The 19,896-nt window shown below is 36.2% G+C and overlaps 1 protein-coding gene across 8 annotated transcripts in view; it reads left to right on the forward strand.

Annotated features, from left to right (window-relative positions):
• SSBP2 (single stranded DNA binding protein 2) overlaps positions 1 to 19,896 on the forward strand; it is a 336,738-nt gene that overhangs the window by 244,854 nt on the left and 71,988 nt on the right. For all 8 annotated transcript variants that reach the window (XM_033179240.1, XM_033179242.1, XM_033179238.1 and 5 more), the window contains one exon: positions 17,511 to 17,570. In XM_033179240.1, coding sequence (XP_033035131.1) covers positions 17,511 to 17,570 — 60 coding nt within the window. The remainder of the gene's footprint in view (positions 1 to 17,510; positions 17,571 to 19,896) is intronic.

A 19,896-nucleotide genomic window follows, 5' to 3' on the forward strand; every position in this document is an offset into this window, starting at 1 on the left:
TCTAAAGTAGAATTAATTTATTAGACTAGAATATCTAACAGCATTAATATATATAGTTCGAAAAATTCAGACATTAGAAATAGTATTTCTCAGAATTAAATACACCCAGGGTTTAGATAGTGGAGGTGAGGAAGTTGGCTTATTTATCAAACCTCAAGAAATAAAAACTAAGTTTAATTTTCTTAAAAATGTAATTTTGAATCTTTAAAGAACAGAGATTCTAAATGTTGAAAATCGAGCAAATCTTTCCCTGTTATGAAGATAAAAGCAACTAAAAAAATAAAGGTGCCTAACAGCTGCTGGCTTTGATAATGCTGTCCTGCAGTTGTGGTAATAGTTTTTCTGGCCTCAACTATTAGAACACATTAAAACTGCTCAGCTTGAGTAACTAAGTAAGCTTTTTAAAAAATTGCAGTTCAGGCAACTAAAGACCCTACAGCAGTAACTGGATGGACAGAGAGCAAAGAAGGGAGTGTCAGTTATTCAGAGTCTTTACTTGGGTTTTCCGGTTAGAATCAAATGAAACACTTTCCTATTAGAAACCCAATTTTTTATTTTTTATTTGTTTGCCATACCGAGTATTTAGGAGAAACGTAGGTTGGTCATTCTAGACCAGTATTAGGTTTTCCTTTCACTTTCATGCTACTCCTGCAAGCCAAAGATGTCCAGGACATTTAGTGTGAAACAATAAAGCATCATAGTTTAAAATCACATCTAAGAGCTTAGCTGTTGTTCAGATCATTTGAAATTATAGTTTTTCTTTTGAAAATATTATTGAAAATTCTTCCCAGAGTGCTGTAGTTTTTATTGAAGTTTCTTGATTTAAAAAAAAATGTATATAGAGAGCAAATTGTAAATATGCAAAGGCTATTTATAACACAATTTAGTTTAGGTTTTATTTTAGTATTGGTTACAGCAACAAAAATGCTCCACATTCTTTGGGGAATTAAAGATAAGGAACAGGTTATTAACTATATTATTAATTACCTATTTAGGGGGAATAGATTTGTCTTAAGCATATATTAGAAACACATTAGCTTTTTAAAAGAATAACTTATTACTAGGTAGTGTTCAGGAACAATTTGTCTTATGTTCTATGTCAGGGGTCAACAAAATTTTTCTATGAAAGGCCAGATAGAAAATATTGTAGGCTTTGCAGGTCACCCGGTTTCTCACAACCACTCAGCTCGGTTGTAGCATAAAAGCAACCAAAGACATTATGTAAATTAAAGAGCATGGCTGTGTGTTAGTAAAACTTCACTTACAAAAAAAAAGCAGGTTGTGGGCAATATTTGGCCTGTGAGCCATAATTTGCCTACTTCTGTTCTACATGAATGTGATAAAAGGTAGCCTATGAGAGATCCAAAGGGTAAGGACCAGAGTTTCTCTAAGGGGGTTCTGTGGAATACTAATACGAGAGTCCTAGGAGCCACCCAACTCTTAGGGGACTAGAATTCTTGGGGGTAGGGAGGATGGGGCCACAAATCCTTTGGTTTTTGTTATGGTTTTGTTGTTTGTTTGTTTTGAGATGGAGTCTCACTCTGTCGCCCCGGCTGGAGTGCATTGGCGTGATCTCGGCTCACTGCAACCTCCCCCTCCTGGGTTCAAGCGATTCTCCTGCCTCAGCCTCCCAAGTAGCTGAGATTACAGACATGCACCACCACACCCGGCTAATTTTTTGTATTTTTAATAGACATGGGGTTTCACCGTGTTAACCAGGATGATCATGAGGTCTCCTGACCTCATGATCCGCCTGCCTCAGCCTCCAAAAGTGCTGGGATTACAGGCATGAGCCACCGCGCCCAGCTGCATCTGTTATTTTTTGACATTTTAATAGTAGCCATTCTGACTGGTGTGAGATGGTATCTCATTGTGGTTTTGACTTGCATTTCTGTAATGATCAGTGATGAGCCTTTTTTTCATATGCTTGCTGGCCACATGTATGTCTTCTTCTGAAAAGTGTCTGTCTATGTCCTTTGCCCACTTTTTAATGGGGTTGTTTGTTTTTCCTTGTAATCTTGTATAAATGCCATATATTAATAGATGCTGGTGGATATTAGACCTTTGTCAGATGCATAGTTTGCAAATATTTTCTCCCATTCTATAGGTTGTCTGTTTACTCTTTTGATAGTTTCTTCTGCTGTGCAGAAGCTCTTACGTTGAATTAGATGCCATTTGTCAATTTTGATCCAACAGATTTTTATGATAGTTTGGATATGTGTTGGCGAGATAAAAAGACAAGTCAAGGATGAATGCAAGGCTTTTGTCCTATGCAGCTGGAAAAATGGAGTTGTTTACTGATGTGCATAAAACTTCAAGAGGAGGTGTGAGATGGACTATTAGAAGCTTGATTGTGAACTTGTTAAAATTGAGACGGCTGTTAGACATGCAAGAGGTTTTGAGTAGGGAACAAGATGTGAGAGGCTGGACTTTTATGTTTGAGGCTTGAGCTAGAGATATAACTCTGAGAGTCACTAGCATATGGATTATATTTGAAGCTATGAGCCTGGATGACATCAACAAGATAGTGAGCATAGATGGAACAAGAAGCTGTGCAATGATGGATCCCAGGACACTCGAATGTTAAGAAATTAGGAAAATGAAGAGGAACCAGCCAAAAATAGCAACCCTTAAGACAGGAAGATAACCAGGCAAGGAAGTATGCTGGAAGTCAAATGAGGAAAATGCTTTGAGGAGAAGAATGATCAGCTGTGTCCAGTACTGCTGATAGGTCAGATGAGTCAGTGACTCACAGTTGACCATTGGATTTAACAATAAGGAAGTCATTAGTGGCCTTGTTCAGTGCAGTGCTGGGGGTGAAAGCCTCATAAAAGTGCATCTAGGTTAAGCTGAGAAGAGAGAAATTGGAGGCAATGAGTATGGCCAATTCAAGTTTTGCTTTAAAGGAAAGTGAGACATGAGGCAGTAGCTGGAGGGAGAAGTCAAGGGAGATCAGAGAAATGCTGCTAGGAGTGAAATGTTGGCTCTTATAAACTATATTGAGGAACAGAGAAAAACAGCCCTGTTGGCAACTGTGGGAAAAGAGTATCTGCTATTCCCATCCTCCCAAGCAATCGCGTACCATTTTCAGTATAAGAAACAGTGCTAGGGAGCCGTGCGCAGTCGCTCACGCCTGTAATCCCAGCACTTTGGGAGACTGAGGCAGATGGATCACGAGGTCAGGAGATCGAGACCATCCTGGCTAACACGGTGAAACCCTGTCGCTATTAAAAATACAAAAAATTAGCCGGGTGTGGTGGTGGGCACCTGTAGTCCCAGCTACTCGGGAGGCTGAGGCAGGAGAATGGCGTGAACCCAGGAGGCGGAGCTTGCAATGAGCAGAGATCGCGCCACTGCACTCCAGCCTAGGCAACAGAGCGAGACAACATCTCAAAAAAAAAAAAAAAAAAAAAAGGGAAAAGAAACAACACCAGGGAAAAGAGAATAGAGTAATTGAATACCCTTTGTACACAGTAAGATGCTTATCAAAAGAGAGTACCCGGCCGGGCGCGATGGCTCAAGCCTGTAATCCCAGCACTTTGGGAGGCCGAGACGGGCGGATCACGAGGTCAGGAGATCGAGACCATCCTGACTAACACGATGAAACCCCGTCTCTACTAAAAAAAAAAAACGAAAAAAAACTAGCCGGGCGAGGTGGCGGGCGCCTGTAGTCCCAGCTACTCGGGAGGCTGAGGCAGAAGAATGGCGTAAACCCGGGAGGCGGAGCTTGCAGTGAGCTGAGATCCAGCCACTGCACTCCAGCCTGGGTGACAGAGTGAGACTCCGTCTCAAAAAAAAAAGAAAAAAGAGTAAAGTATAATTACTTAGAATGCCTGCAAATGTGAATACTACCTTCTCTATGTCATTTTTGTATTCTATAAATAATCTCTAATATCACAAATACCTTTGACATCCATTGGATTTTTATCAACTATTGTGTATATGTATTTAAGATGCATATATTTCAAAATGTATGCGTGTGTGTGTATGTGTATATATTTATATATGTATATATTTATATTTTTATATATTATATTTATACATATTTTATATATATTTATACCTATTTTATATATTTTATATATTTGCATATATATTTATATATTTTAAATATATTTACATATCTATTTTTATATATTTATATATATATTTGAGATGGAGTCTCCCTCTGTCATCCAGACTGGAGTGCAGTGGCACGATCTCAGCTCAGTGCAACATATGCCTCCCGGATTCAAGCAATTCTCCTGCCTCAGCCTCCCAAGTAGCTGGGATTACAGGTGCCTGCCACCACACCCAGCTAATTTTTGTATTTTTACTAGAGATGGGGTTTCATCATGTTGGCCAGGCTGGTTTCAAACTCCTGACCTCAGGTGATCTCCCTGCCTTGGCCTCCCAAAATGCTGGGATTACAGACGTGAGCCACAGTGCCTGGCCTCAAGATGTGTGTTTTAAATGGGGATTCAGAAATAACTTTAATTTGTGCAATTTGAATTCTCATTTTGCTTATATTTATACTTTTAGCATTAGTCAAATTAGTAAGCTCTAGTTTCAAAACAGACTTCTTGGTGCTGTAATAATTTCTCAGTTCTATAAAATATAAAAATCTGTGCTGGGTGCAGTGACTCATGCCTATAATCCCAGCACTTTGGGAGGCTGAGGCGGGCGGATCACAAGGTCAAAAGATCAAGACCATCCTGGCCAACATGGTGAAACTCTGTCTCTACTAAAAATACAAAAATTAGATGGTATCTCATTGTGGTTTTGGTTTGCATTTCTCTGATGGCGAGTGATGATGAGCATTTTTTCATGTGTCTGTTGGCTGTATGAATGTCTTCTTTTGAGAAATGTCTGTTCATATCCTTTGCCCACTTTTTGATGGGGTTGTTTGTTTTTTTCTTGTATATTTGTTTGAGTTCTTTGTAGATTCTGGATATTAGCCCTTTGTCAGATGAGTAGATTGCAAAAATTTTCTCCCATTCTGTAGGTTGCCTGTTCACGCTGATGGTAGTTTCTTTTGCCGTGCAAAAGCTCTTTAGTTTAATTAGATCCCATTTGTCAATTTTGGCTTTTGCTGCCGTTGCTTTTGGTGTTTTAGACATGAAGTCCTTGCCCATGCCTATGTCCTGAATGGTACTACCTAGGTTTTCTTCTAGGGTTTTTATGGTATTAGGTCTAACATTTAGAATGGCAATCATTAAAAAGTCAGGAAACAACAGGTGTTGGAGAGGATGTGGAGAAATAGGAACACTTTTACACTGTTGGTGGGATTGTAAACTAGTTCAACCATTATGGAAAACAGTATGGCAATTCCTCAAGGATCTAGAACTAGATGTACCATATGACCCAGCCATCCCACTACTGGGTATATACCCAAAGGATTATAAATCATGCTGCTATAAAGACACATGCACACGTATGTTTATTGCGGCACTATTCACAATAGCAAAGACTTGGAATCAACCCAAATGTCCATCTGTGACAGACTGGATTAAGAAAATGTGGCACATATACACCATGGAATACTATGCAGCCATAAAAAAGGATGAGTTTGCGTCCTTTGTAGGGCCATGGATGCAGCTGGAGACCATCATTCTTAGCAAGCTATCACAAGAACAGAAAACCAAACACCGCATGTTCTCACTCATAGGTGGGAACTGAACAATGAGATCACTTGGACTCGAGAAGGGGGACATCACACACCGGGGCCTATCATGGGGAGGGGGAAGGGGGGAGGGACTGCATTGGGAGTTATACCTGTTATAAATGATGAATTGATGGGTGCTGAGGAGTTGATGGGTGCAGCACACCAACATGGCACAAGTATACATATGTAACAAACCTGCACGTTATGCACATGTACCCTAGAACTTAAAGTATAATTTAAAAAAAAATTTAAAAAAATACAAAAATCAGCTGGGCATGGTGGCGCACACCTGTAATCCCAGCTACTTGGGAGGCTGAGGCAGGAGAATCTCTTGAACCCAGGAGGCGGAGGTTGAAGTGAGCCGAGATTGCATCACTGTACTCCAGCCTGACAACAGAGTGAGACTCCGGTCCAGCACTTTGGGAGGCTGAGGTGGGAGGATCACAAAGTCAAGAGTTCAAGACCATCCTGGTCAATATGGTGAAACTCTGTCTCTACTAAAAATACAAAAATTAGTTGGGCGTGATGGCGGGTGCCTGTAGTCCCAGCTACTTGGGAGGCTGAGGCAGGAAAATCACTTGAACCGGGGTGGTGGAGGTTGTAGTGAGTGCCAGTGTACTCCAGTCTGGGCAACAAAGCAATACTTCATCTCAAAAAAAAAAAAAAACTGTTTTATAGAAATACCGTGTTACATAGTTCAGATATGAGTTGAGTGGCTTTAAGTATAAACGTCATGTCTGTAAGTAACCAAATGAATGTGAGAGTATTTTTTCATTACTAAATAAGTAAAAACATATATATAACCAGCCAGTTATATCAGAAGACCAAGCCCACAGGCCAGTTTCTATAACAAATGCTGTTATCTCTGCGTGGGAATTTGAAAGGACTACCACTTAATCAGTAGAAACTTCCTAAGCATATCAAGATATCAGAAACTTAAGAACAAAATGCTGTGCTTTTCTGCAGTGATACATTTAAATAAATTGAAGTATCTATCTTCCAGACTTCATCTGGAGCAAGTTTACATGAAAGTAGGAATATAAAGTAGGGAAAAGGGAGACAAGAGGAATAATTTTGCATTCTTTAATGAAAAGTTAAGGTGATTTTTAAGAATTAGTGTTTTAGCCTCTTTTTGATTAAGTCAGCCTGATATTTTATCCTAAGTTATAAATCTCAAATCCTTATTTTCTTACCCAAACTGGTATTTTTTTAAATATCGGTTAATCTGTCACTGTCATTTTAATCAGTAGTAGGAGGCAGCACAGGAGCACAGTAACTCCTGATACTTGCCTCACACCGAATTTTTCTGAATATAAATGGATTTAAACAATTTAAAATTGTTATAGAATATTATTAAACCATTCACAGTTTATTAGACCAGCAGACAGCTTAGTCTCCCATTCACAATCCTACTCTCTGTTGCTACACACCTTTATCAAATGAGTACATAGTAATGAAGACTTGAGAAAAAGTCTCATCTTCTTGAAAAGGCTCATAATGTCAGTGACCAATATTGATGCTTAGACTAAATCCATATAGAAGAATCCACTTGTTTGTAACTCTGCTCTGTTGGGTTAGCCTTGCCAAAATAACGTCAAGAAAACGATCTGTCATTGCTTTACAGTTATTTTATGTGAATTATTTTAATTAAGTGTTGATGATAGAATATCTAAGATGTATGGGAGATAAACTGCATACTTATGCTTATCAGCAGAATATGCCAGCACAAGTATGTCATCTTATGAGCTAAATTAGTTTAGTACTAGTTGGAATTAAAATGTGTTAATCAGGAATGTCTTATCCACTGGGGTGTCAGTAGTGTCTGATGGAGATGTTCATGAAAAACAGAAAGGAAACTAAACAAATTAAGATATATGAATTGTAAAGTAACTTTGACAAAATTCATTTGATGTATAATTTATGCATCATTACTTTTCTACAGAAAATGTATGAAGTATCTCATGGAATGATAAAACTAAAAATATGTGAACATTCTTTAATGAAAGATGGCTGAAATAAGGATGTCACAATACTCCAGTGATTTTTCAAAGTAATATTCTCAATATTGTTTATTTAATACTTATTGATAGCATATGACTTCAAGAGAGTTAACACATATAAGTTTAAAAAATGATTTGCTTGTAAGTAAAATATAGAATAGCAACATACAGAATAGAAATCTATATAGAGAAAATCATATACGGCAAAGATAATTTAACTAAAAAAGGGTACATCATGAATAATAAGTACTACCTTTTTAAAGAATGTTTATGCTTTTGGTTAAATCTTATAGCAAATGTATTTTTATTACTTTTGCAGAACTATGAATAAATAATTTTACAGTCATTTTTATCATTTTCTAAAATTATGTTTTAGATTCTAGAATAATTTTTATGTCATGGAATTCTGTCTTCAACAGAATTCAACACTGTTTCAAACAGTGCATAGAAAATACCAGAGGAAAGATTAAATCTGTCTAAAGCCATGTTTACACAAGTCCATGTAAGATAGATTTGGTGTTTATGTAGTTAATATAATTACTGAAGATAACCCGTATTTTTCCAGGCTGTATTTCACTTTATACCTTGTGTTTTTACCTAAATGTTGAGGGAAGAAAATTACTTTTTGGCAAATAACCATTTACTTACAGGTTTTTAATGTAAAGATGGATATGTGCTAAAGACAATATGGTATTAAGAAAGCAGAATGTTTTATGTTTTTACTCAAATGCTGAGCCTTTTCTTAATGGAAAGAAAATATTTCAACTAAAATATGTTGTTTCTCAGACCTGAAGATTATAGTTTTTAAAATATATTTCAACCTAAAACATTAGGATCCCATGTATAAACATGGCCTTATATAAGACACACCTGAGAGGCAAACTGCTATATAGAATTGTTAGCAGTTCTTGTGACTGGTGTATGCTTCAGAAAAAGATCAATAAGTTATCACACTTTTCTTACAAAATAGTATATAAATCAACCTTATATCCTTTTGTTCTAAATCATGGTTGCTAAATACTGCTATTCTGTAAAACTACCTAAGACTCATTATTTTCAACCCTGTCACCCCAGAAACAATAAGAGAAACCTGAAAGCAGGAGAGAATGAAGGGCCTTATTAGTCATCTAAATTGTAAGTTCTCTTGTATATTGTTCGTATGGATATTTGGGGTCCCCAGCTCTTTGTTTTTTACTTACTCTTATTAGGACCTCTGGAAGATATAATTTATCCTAGTTAAGCAAGCAGGATTTCCTCCTCTAGACATATGTTATAAGCATTTTCTCATCAGACAACCAGATATGTTATACCAATAGTCTGATTTACTCTTTACCACATCAACAGATACTGCCTATTTTTAACAAGACAAATAAATTGGTCAGGTGAGATTTTATACAGGAGGACCAAGCTTTATTATATCTTTTGCAGGCTTTTAGTCTTCCATTAGGGTTGTTGATCACTTGATCAATGGGCCAGCTACTGAACCAACCAAATGTTTACTGAATATTTGCTTCATACATTCTCTCTTCGAGTGTGCTGCTTTCTTCCATTCTTCATGAACTACATTATAATGAACAGCTTTGTTATAATGATAATACTTAATACCGTACCCATTTACCACCATTCTCTACTCATCCTCTACTATTCCCTTAAAAACACAAATAAGTGGACTAAAGACTGCATATATTGTCAAAACTCCACCAAAAATGTTCAAGAAAAGAGAGATAGAGCTTTTGAAATTTATTTTATTTCAGTTGTTGCATTTCTTTTTAGTCTGGTGAATCAAGAGCATATGCTAGTTAGTGCTTTATGTGCAAATTAGCTTGCTTTCCTGAAATGCCACTACTTTTTCTCCTTTCGTGTTTGAGTGGTAACTAAATAATTCCACATTAAGTATTTAATAAATGGTTGCACAGTTGCTGGGGGACTGAAAGTGCCAGATCAAGCAATTTATTTATGTACCACATACTTCTTATGACCAACTGACCATAAAATGTGCCCAGTACCTAATTGTGTACCTGCCATTATTCTAAAGGTATTCCTATAGCAGGGTGTTATAAAGAAAAGAAGACTAAAATGGCGGTTAAGAAATTTGGTCTTTGGTTTTCTTTTACATAAAATCAGGAGGATGATCTAGTAAACTTTAAAAAGTTAAACTTCTTTCTTGAACATGTTTCTAAAAGGCATATTCAAATAAAATTGCATAAATAGTATTTTATTATATATGTATAACACAGAACTTGCAAAACTTCAAATGAGTAATTTTGTGAAGAAGTCTTTTGTTAAGTAAATGGTCACTTGCTAAATTGTTTTGTAAGTTTATATTTTCTTAAACCTGGTAATTATATATTTCTTATAGTCATTTAAAAAGTTTTGGCCAGGTGCTGTGGCTCACACCTGTAATCCCAGTATTTTGGGAGGCCTAGGCAGGCGGATCACCTAAGGTCAGCAGTTCGAGACCAGCCTGGCCAACATGTTGAAACCTTGTCTCTACTAAAATTACAAAAATTAACTGGGCGTGGTGGCACATACCTGTAGTCCCAACTACTCGGGAGACTGAGGCAGGAGAATTGCTTGAACTCAGGAGGCGGAGGTTGCAGTGACTGAGATTGTGCCACTGCACTTCAGTCTGGGTGACAGAGTGAGACTCCGTCTCTCAAAAAAAAAAAAAAAGTTTTAAAACTTCTAGGTTTTCAAATTTAGAAGCTAATTCCACATGAATAATTTTATCCTCAAAAAAGTCCAAAGTTACTTTAAATTAGTTAAGTCCTGTATAATTGTGTGCTTTAGAATTGTACCTCAGACTTCTAAGTTTTCTGATGTGTAAGCTGTCTTAAATGTTAATTTGTTCATTCTAAAGAAATTAGTGTTACTCTTTTCTTCATCATTGATTGTTCCAAATTGTGCTCTAAAATAAAAGATAGAATATAGAAAATGCTTAGCGATTGACATTTTAGAGGGTTTTTTTTACTTTTTAATGATTTTTAATTTTTTTTATTATTAATTTATACTGAAAGATTAAGATTTAAAGAACTTTTAAAGCCAAGATGAGATATAATGAGATACAAGGTGAGATATAATGAGATATAAGGTAAGATATAATGAGATATAAGGTGATTTATATATTGCTACATCAATTTTAGGTATTCCAAGAAATGCTGGTCTTATTTTAAGAATTAATTATCTTGACATTAAGATAGTTGTTGCTCTGATAGTATTTTGTATTCTTTCCTCTAAAGTGTAGTGCCTTCATATCGGAGTATATGTTATACCACAGTGTACTAAATCCTCTATGATAAGTGGTATAAAGTGCTGAGGAAATAGGGGAAATGGAGCCTATAGAAATTATTTAAAGAGAAAGGGGTATTTCAAAACTGGCCCTTGGGGAATTAATTTACTTGGCAGAGAGAGGAGAGTACAGTGTAATCTCAAGGAAAAAAGAATATTCTGGTGTTGGAGAATCATATTTATATGGGATTTTCAGATTCTGTTGACAGTGTTAGAAAATATTAACAAAATTAACATTTGAGCAAGGTGTCATTTAAGATGTACAGTTTTATCATATATATCTAAAAAGCAGTTAGGGCTTAAAATAGTTTGTATCACCAGTAATTTCAGGTAAATAATTTATAAAACAGTTTCATTAAGGGGTCTGGGACCTTCAGAAGGAAAAGATTTGGACTGACGGATCTACCTTTAACTAATATGAGGATGAGAAAGAGCTGGTTCCTTCTAATTCATAGGGAATTGAGGTAAAAAGCTAAGGGCTTAATGAAAGTTCAAAATAAGGGGAGGGGAAACTACCGCTTTTGTGCTAGCAGAAAGGACAAGAAATAAAGGAAAATCTCTCTTTTAGGAAAATAGAAGTCTAAAATTCCATGAATGATTCTTGATGTAATAGAAAAATAATTATTTAAACCATAGTGGCATTTATTCTGAAGTAAATTATGATTCTAAGTGGTGTAATTTTTTTCTCCAAAAGACTACTTGGAGGAAATGAGCTGTTCTGAACATTTGGTTTGTGTTTCTATTGGAGAATTTTTTTTTTCATTTTGTCACCAAATATTTATTGATTTTCTTGGCTTGTATATACTTTTACTTCTTCTACTTTGGGTTATTCTGTTTATTTTAGACTGTTTTAGTTTGGGCTGCTATAATAAAATGCCATAGATGGGGAAGTTTAATCAACAGAAATGTATTCTTTGGAGTTCCGAAGGCTGGGAAGTCCAAGATCAAGGTGCCAGCCAATTTGACTCCTGGAGAGGACCCTCCTCCTGGCTGGCAGATGGCCATAATGCTCACATGGCGGAAAGAAAGAGATCATCTCTCTTGTGCCTCTTTTTATAGGAGTGCTAATCTCATTCATGAAGGCTCCACCCTCATGACTTAATTACCTCTCAAAGGTCCCCACCTCCAGATACCATCACTTTGGAGATTAGGATTTCAACATATGAACTTTACGGAGACATAAACATTCAGTCCATAGCATACACAGATCACTAGAACATGTAGAAATGAGAATTTATACCTATAAATGTAGTTTCCATATGTCAGAGTACTAACTATGCTACCCAATTTCTCTTATAAAGTAAATAAGCTTACCTTATGAGTTTTTCCTAATTTTGAAACTTTTTTAAAAGCATAGCCTTGATCTTCAGTATTCATAGCACTACATGTTCTATCAAATAGGGATGATGTAATATGACTTTTGAGGAAAGACACCAGATTGAAATATTATTTTCCCTAGGTTTTCATTGAATCTCGCCATTTGGTGAGGAGAACATTCTATTTGTCTCAGATTAGTGGACTGATGTAGAAAACAATTTTTATAGAAAATTGTTTCCTATTAATTATAAGACTATGAATCTTGAAAAATCCTAATCAGAGGGCAGTCATTTTTATCTGCCTTGTTCACTGATGTATCTAGCCACTTAGAACAGTGCCTTGTGGGTGTTTAATAAATATTTAATGAGCAGGACATGATGGTTCATGTCTGTAATTCCAGCATTTTGGGAGGTCAAGGCAGGAGAATCATTTGAGCCCAGGAGTTTCAGACCAGCCTGAGCAACAGAGCGAGACCCCATCTCTGCATTTTTTTTTTTTTTTTTTTTGAGACAGAGTCTCACCCTGTCACCCAGACTTGGAATGCAATGGCGTGGTCTTGGCTCACTGCAACCCCTGCCTCCCAGGTTCAAGCAATTCTCCTGCCTCAGCCTCCCAAGTAGCTGGGACTACAGGCATGTGCCACCACACCTGGCTGATTTTTTTGAATTTTTTACTAGAGATGGGGTTTCACTATGTTGGCCAGGATGGTCTTGAACTCCTGACCTCATGATCTGCGCATGGCGTGAGTCACCATGCCCGGCCAATAATTTTTTTTTTTAACACCCAGGTGTGAACTCCTGACCTCATGATCTGCCCATGGCGTGCATCACCATGCCCGGCCTACAATTTTTTTTTTTTTTTAATACCCAGGTGTGGTGTTGTGTACCACACCTGTAGTCCCAGCTACTCAGGAGGCTGAGGTGGGAGGATTGAGCCTGGGAGGTTGAGGCTGCAGGGAGCCATGATCATGGTACTGCACTCCAGCATGGACAATGGAGCAAGACTCTGTTAATCTATCTATCTATCTATCTATCTATCTATCTATCTATCTATCTGTTTTGTACATTCAAACATATATATATATTGTTTTTGAATGAACAAATTTCTACCATACTTTCTCATTGGTAAGTGTAGCTTTTTTATTCTCCTAATTGACCTTTAATCTGACACAACGAAGAGCACTGTTGTGTTTTGGGGTATTTAATCTTTTAAGTTTTTCTTTTTCTCTATGAAGCATGGTAATAATTTTCTTCAGCGCCTTGATGAAAATGGTTTGTGCCTTAGGAACATATGCCTTTATCCCTACTCCCTGCCTCACCCACACACACTTCAAATATTTATAGCTATCTACATTATACTAATCTTTATATTTAAATGTAATACTAAAAATAATTAACACAGAATCATGGGTCCCTTATTTTCAAAGGAACTTTAGAACTCACCTGGTTTAACTCTCTCATTTTAAGGTTGAGAAAACTAAAGCCCTGAAAGATGATTAGTTCAGGGACACTGTTAATTAATAGAGGTACGGAAACTAAAACCCAGGTATTTGACTCCCAGTCAAATGTTATTTCCACGCATGTTACAAATAATCCTTTCTGGGGAAGGCTTTTTTCCAGTTAAAACACTGATTCACCATCATGATACCTTCAGGCAAGTATTCGTTACTCAAACATAAAAAAAAAAAAAAGGAAAAAGAATATTGCCCCAAACATCAAGAGTAAACACATTTTAAGAGCCAAAGACTCTTTTCTGTCTATTTTTTTGTTTTGTTTTGTTTTGTTTTGAGAAAGAGTCTTGGTCTGTCACCCAGGCTGAAGTGCAGTGGTGCGATCTCGGCTCACTGCAACCTCTGCCTCCTGGGTTCAAGCAGTTCTCCTCCCTCAGCCTCCCAAGTAGCTGGGATTACAGGCACGTGCCACCAAGCCCAGCTAATTTTTTGTATTTTTAGTAGAGATAGGGTTTCATCATGTTGGCCAGGCTGGTTTCAAACTCCTGGCCTCAAGTTATCTGCCCACCTTGGCCTCCCAAAGTGCTGGGATTACAGGCATGAGCCACCTCGCCCAGCCCAAAGACTCTTAAAGAACCTGTTCTTCTCAGATTGCTAAAGCAGGGAATACTGACATGTCTGTCAATAGATATAATTTATATTAGCATAATCTCTTAGATTAGCATTTTACCATAAAATAATTAAAATTGGGGTTAACATTTTGAATTTCATTTGAAAGCAAATTGACTTCTGAATAGTGAAGTACAGATATTAGTGCAGATTATTCTCCGTTGCTAGTATGCAGACTCTTTTGGATTCTGTTGCTGTGTCTATACAAGCTAATTCACTAGGCAGTTAAGGACTTAGGTGGTTATCTAGATAAGGTAAGGATCAATCTGAATACTAAGCCGTATGTTATAATAGCACTAATTTTATATTAAAAATACTTTAACCATAGTAATCTTATATTTCAGGTAAAAGTAGTAGTTTTTAGCTATATTAACCGATTGTTTTGTCTTCTGGTGCTTTGTGTAAAGATTAGAGTTTATAAGCGGTTTTCTATTTCTGGTTTTTTTTTTTTTTTTTTGGCCTCCAAAAAAACATACAAATTTGAACTTCTTAAAGGAAGACATATAAGAGCAATAAATTGACTAAAAACAGAATCTTTTTCTCTCAATCTCGTTTTGTAGTAACCTGCAGGTTCCCAGCTAGCACATACACTGACTCTTCCTCACAGCAGCTCCTTCATAGGGCCTCAATTAGGTAGGAAGGTATAGACAGTTCCATTAACACACTCATTCACAATGCCATCCATTTGGGGAAAAAAAATTCTCCTTTCACATATTCCATTAAATAAACACTATATCATCTTCTTACATTCAGATCAACATGCAAATCTCAAGTGTTCTATTTTCAAGTGAGGCCCTTCTAAATATTTATCTCAACATTTGGTATTTAGTAATATTTTTCACATAATTTTACCTTGTATTCTACTTCAAAGCGGTTGTATTACAGACAAAAATTATTAGCAACCTATTTTTATGTCTCCATGTTTCAAAAACTAAATTGATACTATATTTTGAATTAATGACTATGTCATAAAACATCATTTTGTAAAAGAAAGACAGCCATTACAAAACCAATGACACGATATTTATTAAATTTTTTAAATGAGTCCAGAATTAAAAAGACAGCTTCATAGGTGAAATTAGGTGATTTATAAAGGAAAGAGAAAAAAACAGGGAGAGTGTGAATATTAGAATAAGCTTCTAGTTGACAGTACATAACTAACCAGTTTACGGTACAGTTTAAAATGATAGAGACAACTTTAATCAAATATGTGAAAACTAAACATTTTAAAAATCAACTTTGTTACAATTGGAAAATCTACTTAAGTTTTATCAGGTGGAGGTGACAGTACTACCTGAATAATCTGTTTCTGTCCATATAAAATGAACTGCTGGGAGCACATTTACGTATACGAACACAGTGAGCAAAAAGCAAAATTGCTCGCTTAATTGTGAAGTTCCTTTTGTTGGTTTGTCAGACTCCACAAAAGATACAATAGAAAAAATCTATACAGCATTAATTAGGATTTTATTTTTTAGAGGCTCCTTTTAAAATAGCTCTGGAAAACATGAGTAGCCATGTCCTCCAAGCCTAATTTCTAAAAATATTTGTAGAAAATACATTGTACATGTAGGATTTAATTCTGTAATGCACTATAAATGTGATTTCCCCAAATTTTTGTCTACTTGCTATATATTCTTAATTCATGTTAATTCATTCTTAATATCTTAATAACACTCAACCCTTTAGATTTGATATTTGCTTATATTACATGTAAGGAACATCTTACATTTAAGTAATTGTATGTTGAGACATAATTAAAATTATAATCTTTCTGTTGTTTCTAGAAAAATAAATAAATCAAATTTTAAATAATTTAATAAACTTATAAAATTTTGGTGCCTAAGTCTGGATGATCAAAATGGTCTGTTTTTACCTAAACATTTCACTACAATGTTGCTTTTAGGGTACTTTTCAGACAATTTCCAGACTGACAGATTCAGTACATCTTAGGAGCCTCTGACTCATCCAGCAACATAAATTAACTTGACTTTTAATATAAGACCATTTTTTTCTTGTGTTAAAAATATACACTTCATAATCAACTAGGGTCAAAATATGCAAAGAAATTTCAACTTTAAAATTTGTAGCCAATTTTTTTTTAAAGAAATGAAATCTGGCCGGGCGCGGTGGCTCAAGCCTGTAATCCCAGCACTTTGGGAGGCCGAGACGGGCGGATCACGAGGTCAGGAGATCAAGACCATCCTGGCTAACATGGTGAAACCCCGTCTCTACTAAAAAAAATACAAAAACTAGCCGGGCGAGGTGGCGGGCGCCTGTAGTCCCAGCTCCTCGGGAGGCTGAGGCAGGAGAATGGCGTAAACCCGGGAGGCGGAGCTTGCAGTGAGCTGAGATCCGGCCACTGCACTCCAGTCCGGGCGACAGAGCGAGACTCCGCCTCAGAAAAAAAAAAAAAAAAAAAAAGAAATGAAATCTTACTGTGTTGCCCAGCCTGGAGTGCAGTGGCTATTTACAGGCATGCTCATCATGCACCACAGCCTCTTAACTGTTGAGCTCAAGCAGTCCTTTGGCCTCAGCCTCCTGAGTAGGTGGGACTGTAGGTGTGTGCTGCCACACCCATAGAGTCCATTTTGAACTATAAGAAACCCATGATGAGGAAAAGCCAAAGCTTTTTTGACTACAAATGACCCTTGGAAAAGAAATTTATTTATCATTTTAAACAAAGATATAAAAGGTGAAATTTGGCAATTTTAAAATTATTAAAGGAATTGATAACTAAACCAAACAATTCAATCAGAAGTATCTATTTAGAACCTAATAACACAGGCAGTTAGCTGCATCCAGAGGTCCTTTTCAAGATTAAAATGCCTGCTTCTTAACTTTATATTTTGCCACTAGATATTATTGCCTTAATAATTCACATATTTAAAATATGTTGCTATAGTTACTTTAGTCAGCTTTTATGTTTTTACATTTTCTTTGGAAAATTTTCTAGATAATCTGCAAAATAAATAATGGGATAGTAATTTTTCTTAAAAGTATTTATTATACTGAAAGCAGCCCAAAGTACATTGATTTGTGATTTGATTAATTCTAAAATTTTTAAGTAGTTTATTTTCAGATCTGTATTTTACATTTTACTGTTTTTTGTTTTGTTTATTTGTTTGTTTTACTTCAATAGCCTTTTATGTCACCTCGGTACCCTGGAGGTCCAAGGCCCCCATTGAGGATACCTAATCAGGTAAGATTTATGTGCTATTTAAGTTTTTGTAAGACTCAAAGATCTTGAAAATGTCACATATGTTTATCATCCTATAAAAATACGAAATTTTCCTTTTTCTGTCCCATTTAATGCTATTTCTAGTCATATATATCATCTGCTTCAAGGGTTGGCAAACTACAGCTCATAAGCTAGCTATTTTTTGTAAATAAAGTTTTACTGAAAAACATCCACACAGATCCATTTATGTATTGTCTGTGACTACTTTTACACTACAATACAGATTTAAGTGGTCATGGCAGAGACCATATGTGGCCGGCAACCCTAAAATATTTACTATTTGGATCTTTACAGAAAAATGTTTGCCCATTCTTGGAGTCTACCTTACACTTTGAACCTAATTTTAAAAACTTGTACAGTTCTGGTAAATGCTGATTATCCTCCCATTTAAAGAATGGCAATAAAATTTTCCATGAACATACTTTTGTTTACTTTCATATAATATAGTTTCAATATCATGACTCTAGCATTCATAGAAATTTTACCCAATTATAATGGCAGATTAAGCAAATAATTAGCTGCTTCTGGAAGAGATAGATCTGTTAATAAATAAATATTTAACAATAAAAATCTTCCAACATTTTAATCTATAAGAGCTCTAAAATTTCATAATGTTTTGTTCTCAAATAGCTTTTTATTAATATCGTTAGTATTTATTTACTGAAGAGAATAAAATACAATTTTTACTCACAAAGAGTTTGTAGTTTAGTTTTAGGATATAGGCACTGTGCATGTATATAACCCGAGAAGAAATTAAATGCTTAACACTATGGAGTACTTGTGTCAAGATAATTGTCTTGTCACTTTCTCTGATTCTGTTATTTGTATACCTAGCTTTATCCTATGTTTAAAGTAAACCCTGTTATTACAGTAAGTTCTCTTTTTCATTCATATTCTCTTTCCATTTCCAATTTCTTCCCTACCAAAAATGGAACAAGAAAGTTAAAATTACTAATTTACTTGACGGCAGCAGAATTCTGCTTCTCCTCTCCTAACTCTTGCTGAAATTATGCTGTCTTTGAGGTGTCTCAATCTGCTGGTGCTCTCTGCTTGTAGTGCACAGCAGAAAGTGCCAGCATCCAGATTCACCCCCAGGGGAGAAATTTCAGTAGGAAGCAGTGCTGGGTCATCTCATGATGACAGTGCTTGGCAGTCCTCCTCACATTAGCAGCTGGAGCATTTTTCTCCTGTAGAGTGAATCTGCATTCAGTACCCCGGGCCAGGGGAAGATGGCATGAAATATGAGAGGGAAGTGCACAGATGCCAAGTGTTACAACATATGGGAATTTTATTTTCTCTGTGGGTAAACCTGTATATATTGACAGTCAGATCTACTTATATAGGTGCCTGAGTCTTTTAAATTTCTTTTTAAAGAAATGTGCATCTCTTATTGGAGGCTTCATGGCTTTTTAGACATTCGTCCATAGCTTTGTATATTATATAAGTCTAGGAAGTTCCTAAAAATCTGAATTAGGGAAATGTGAAATTGTAGTATAAGTGTGTTATTAGAATTTTCGACCTCATATATTGTGTATCAATGATGAAAATGTGATAAAATTATTGGAATTGCATTCAAGTGACATTATTGAAATGCCTGCCATATATAAGATACTATCCTAGGTTCCATATCCTAGGTTCCGTAGAGACTAACAAAATGAACACTTTCAGGATGAGGTTGGTGGTGGGAATGTGAAATTGTAAACCAATCTAGGTTGACAAATTTTAAGAACAGGTATTTAATGTCTAGAGACAATTAAAAAGTTAAAGATAGGCCAGGTGCGGTGGCTCACACCTGTAATCCCAGCACTTTGGGAAGCCGAGGCAGGCGGATCACGAGGTCAGGAGATAGAGACCATCCTGGCTAACATGGTGAAACCCCGTCTGTACTAAAAATACAAAAAATTAGCCCGGTGTGGTGGCAGGTACCTGTAGTCCCAGCTACTTGGGAGGCTGAGGCAGGAGAATGGCGTAAACCTGGGAGGCGGAGCTTGCAGTGAGCTGAGATCGTGCCATTGCACTCCAGTCTGGGCGACACAGCGAGACTCCGTCTCAAAAAAAAGAAAAAAAAAAAAAAAGTAGAAAAAAGTTAAAGATAATAGAAAGTTTTTGTATAGGCTCTCTTTCCTCAAGAATCGTAAGCAGTCTTTACCAAAATGTATTTTAAAACAATTGTACTCTTCTCTCAGGGATTCTTTTTGTCCATTCCCACCACCACTCCAATGCACACACATACATACACATTTAGTTAAGCTTCATTAATTCAAACAGCTATCATCCAAACTTATAA

This window comes from Trachypithecus francoisi, unplaced genomic scaffold (assembly GCF_009764315.1).
Source record: "Trachypithecus francoisi isolate TF-2019V2 unplaced genomic scaffold, Tfra_2.0 Lachesis_group2, whole genome shotgun sequence".
Taxonomy (NCBI): Eukaryota; Metazoa; Chordata; class Mammalia; order Primates; family Cercopithecidae; genus Trachypithecus; species Trachypithecus francoisi.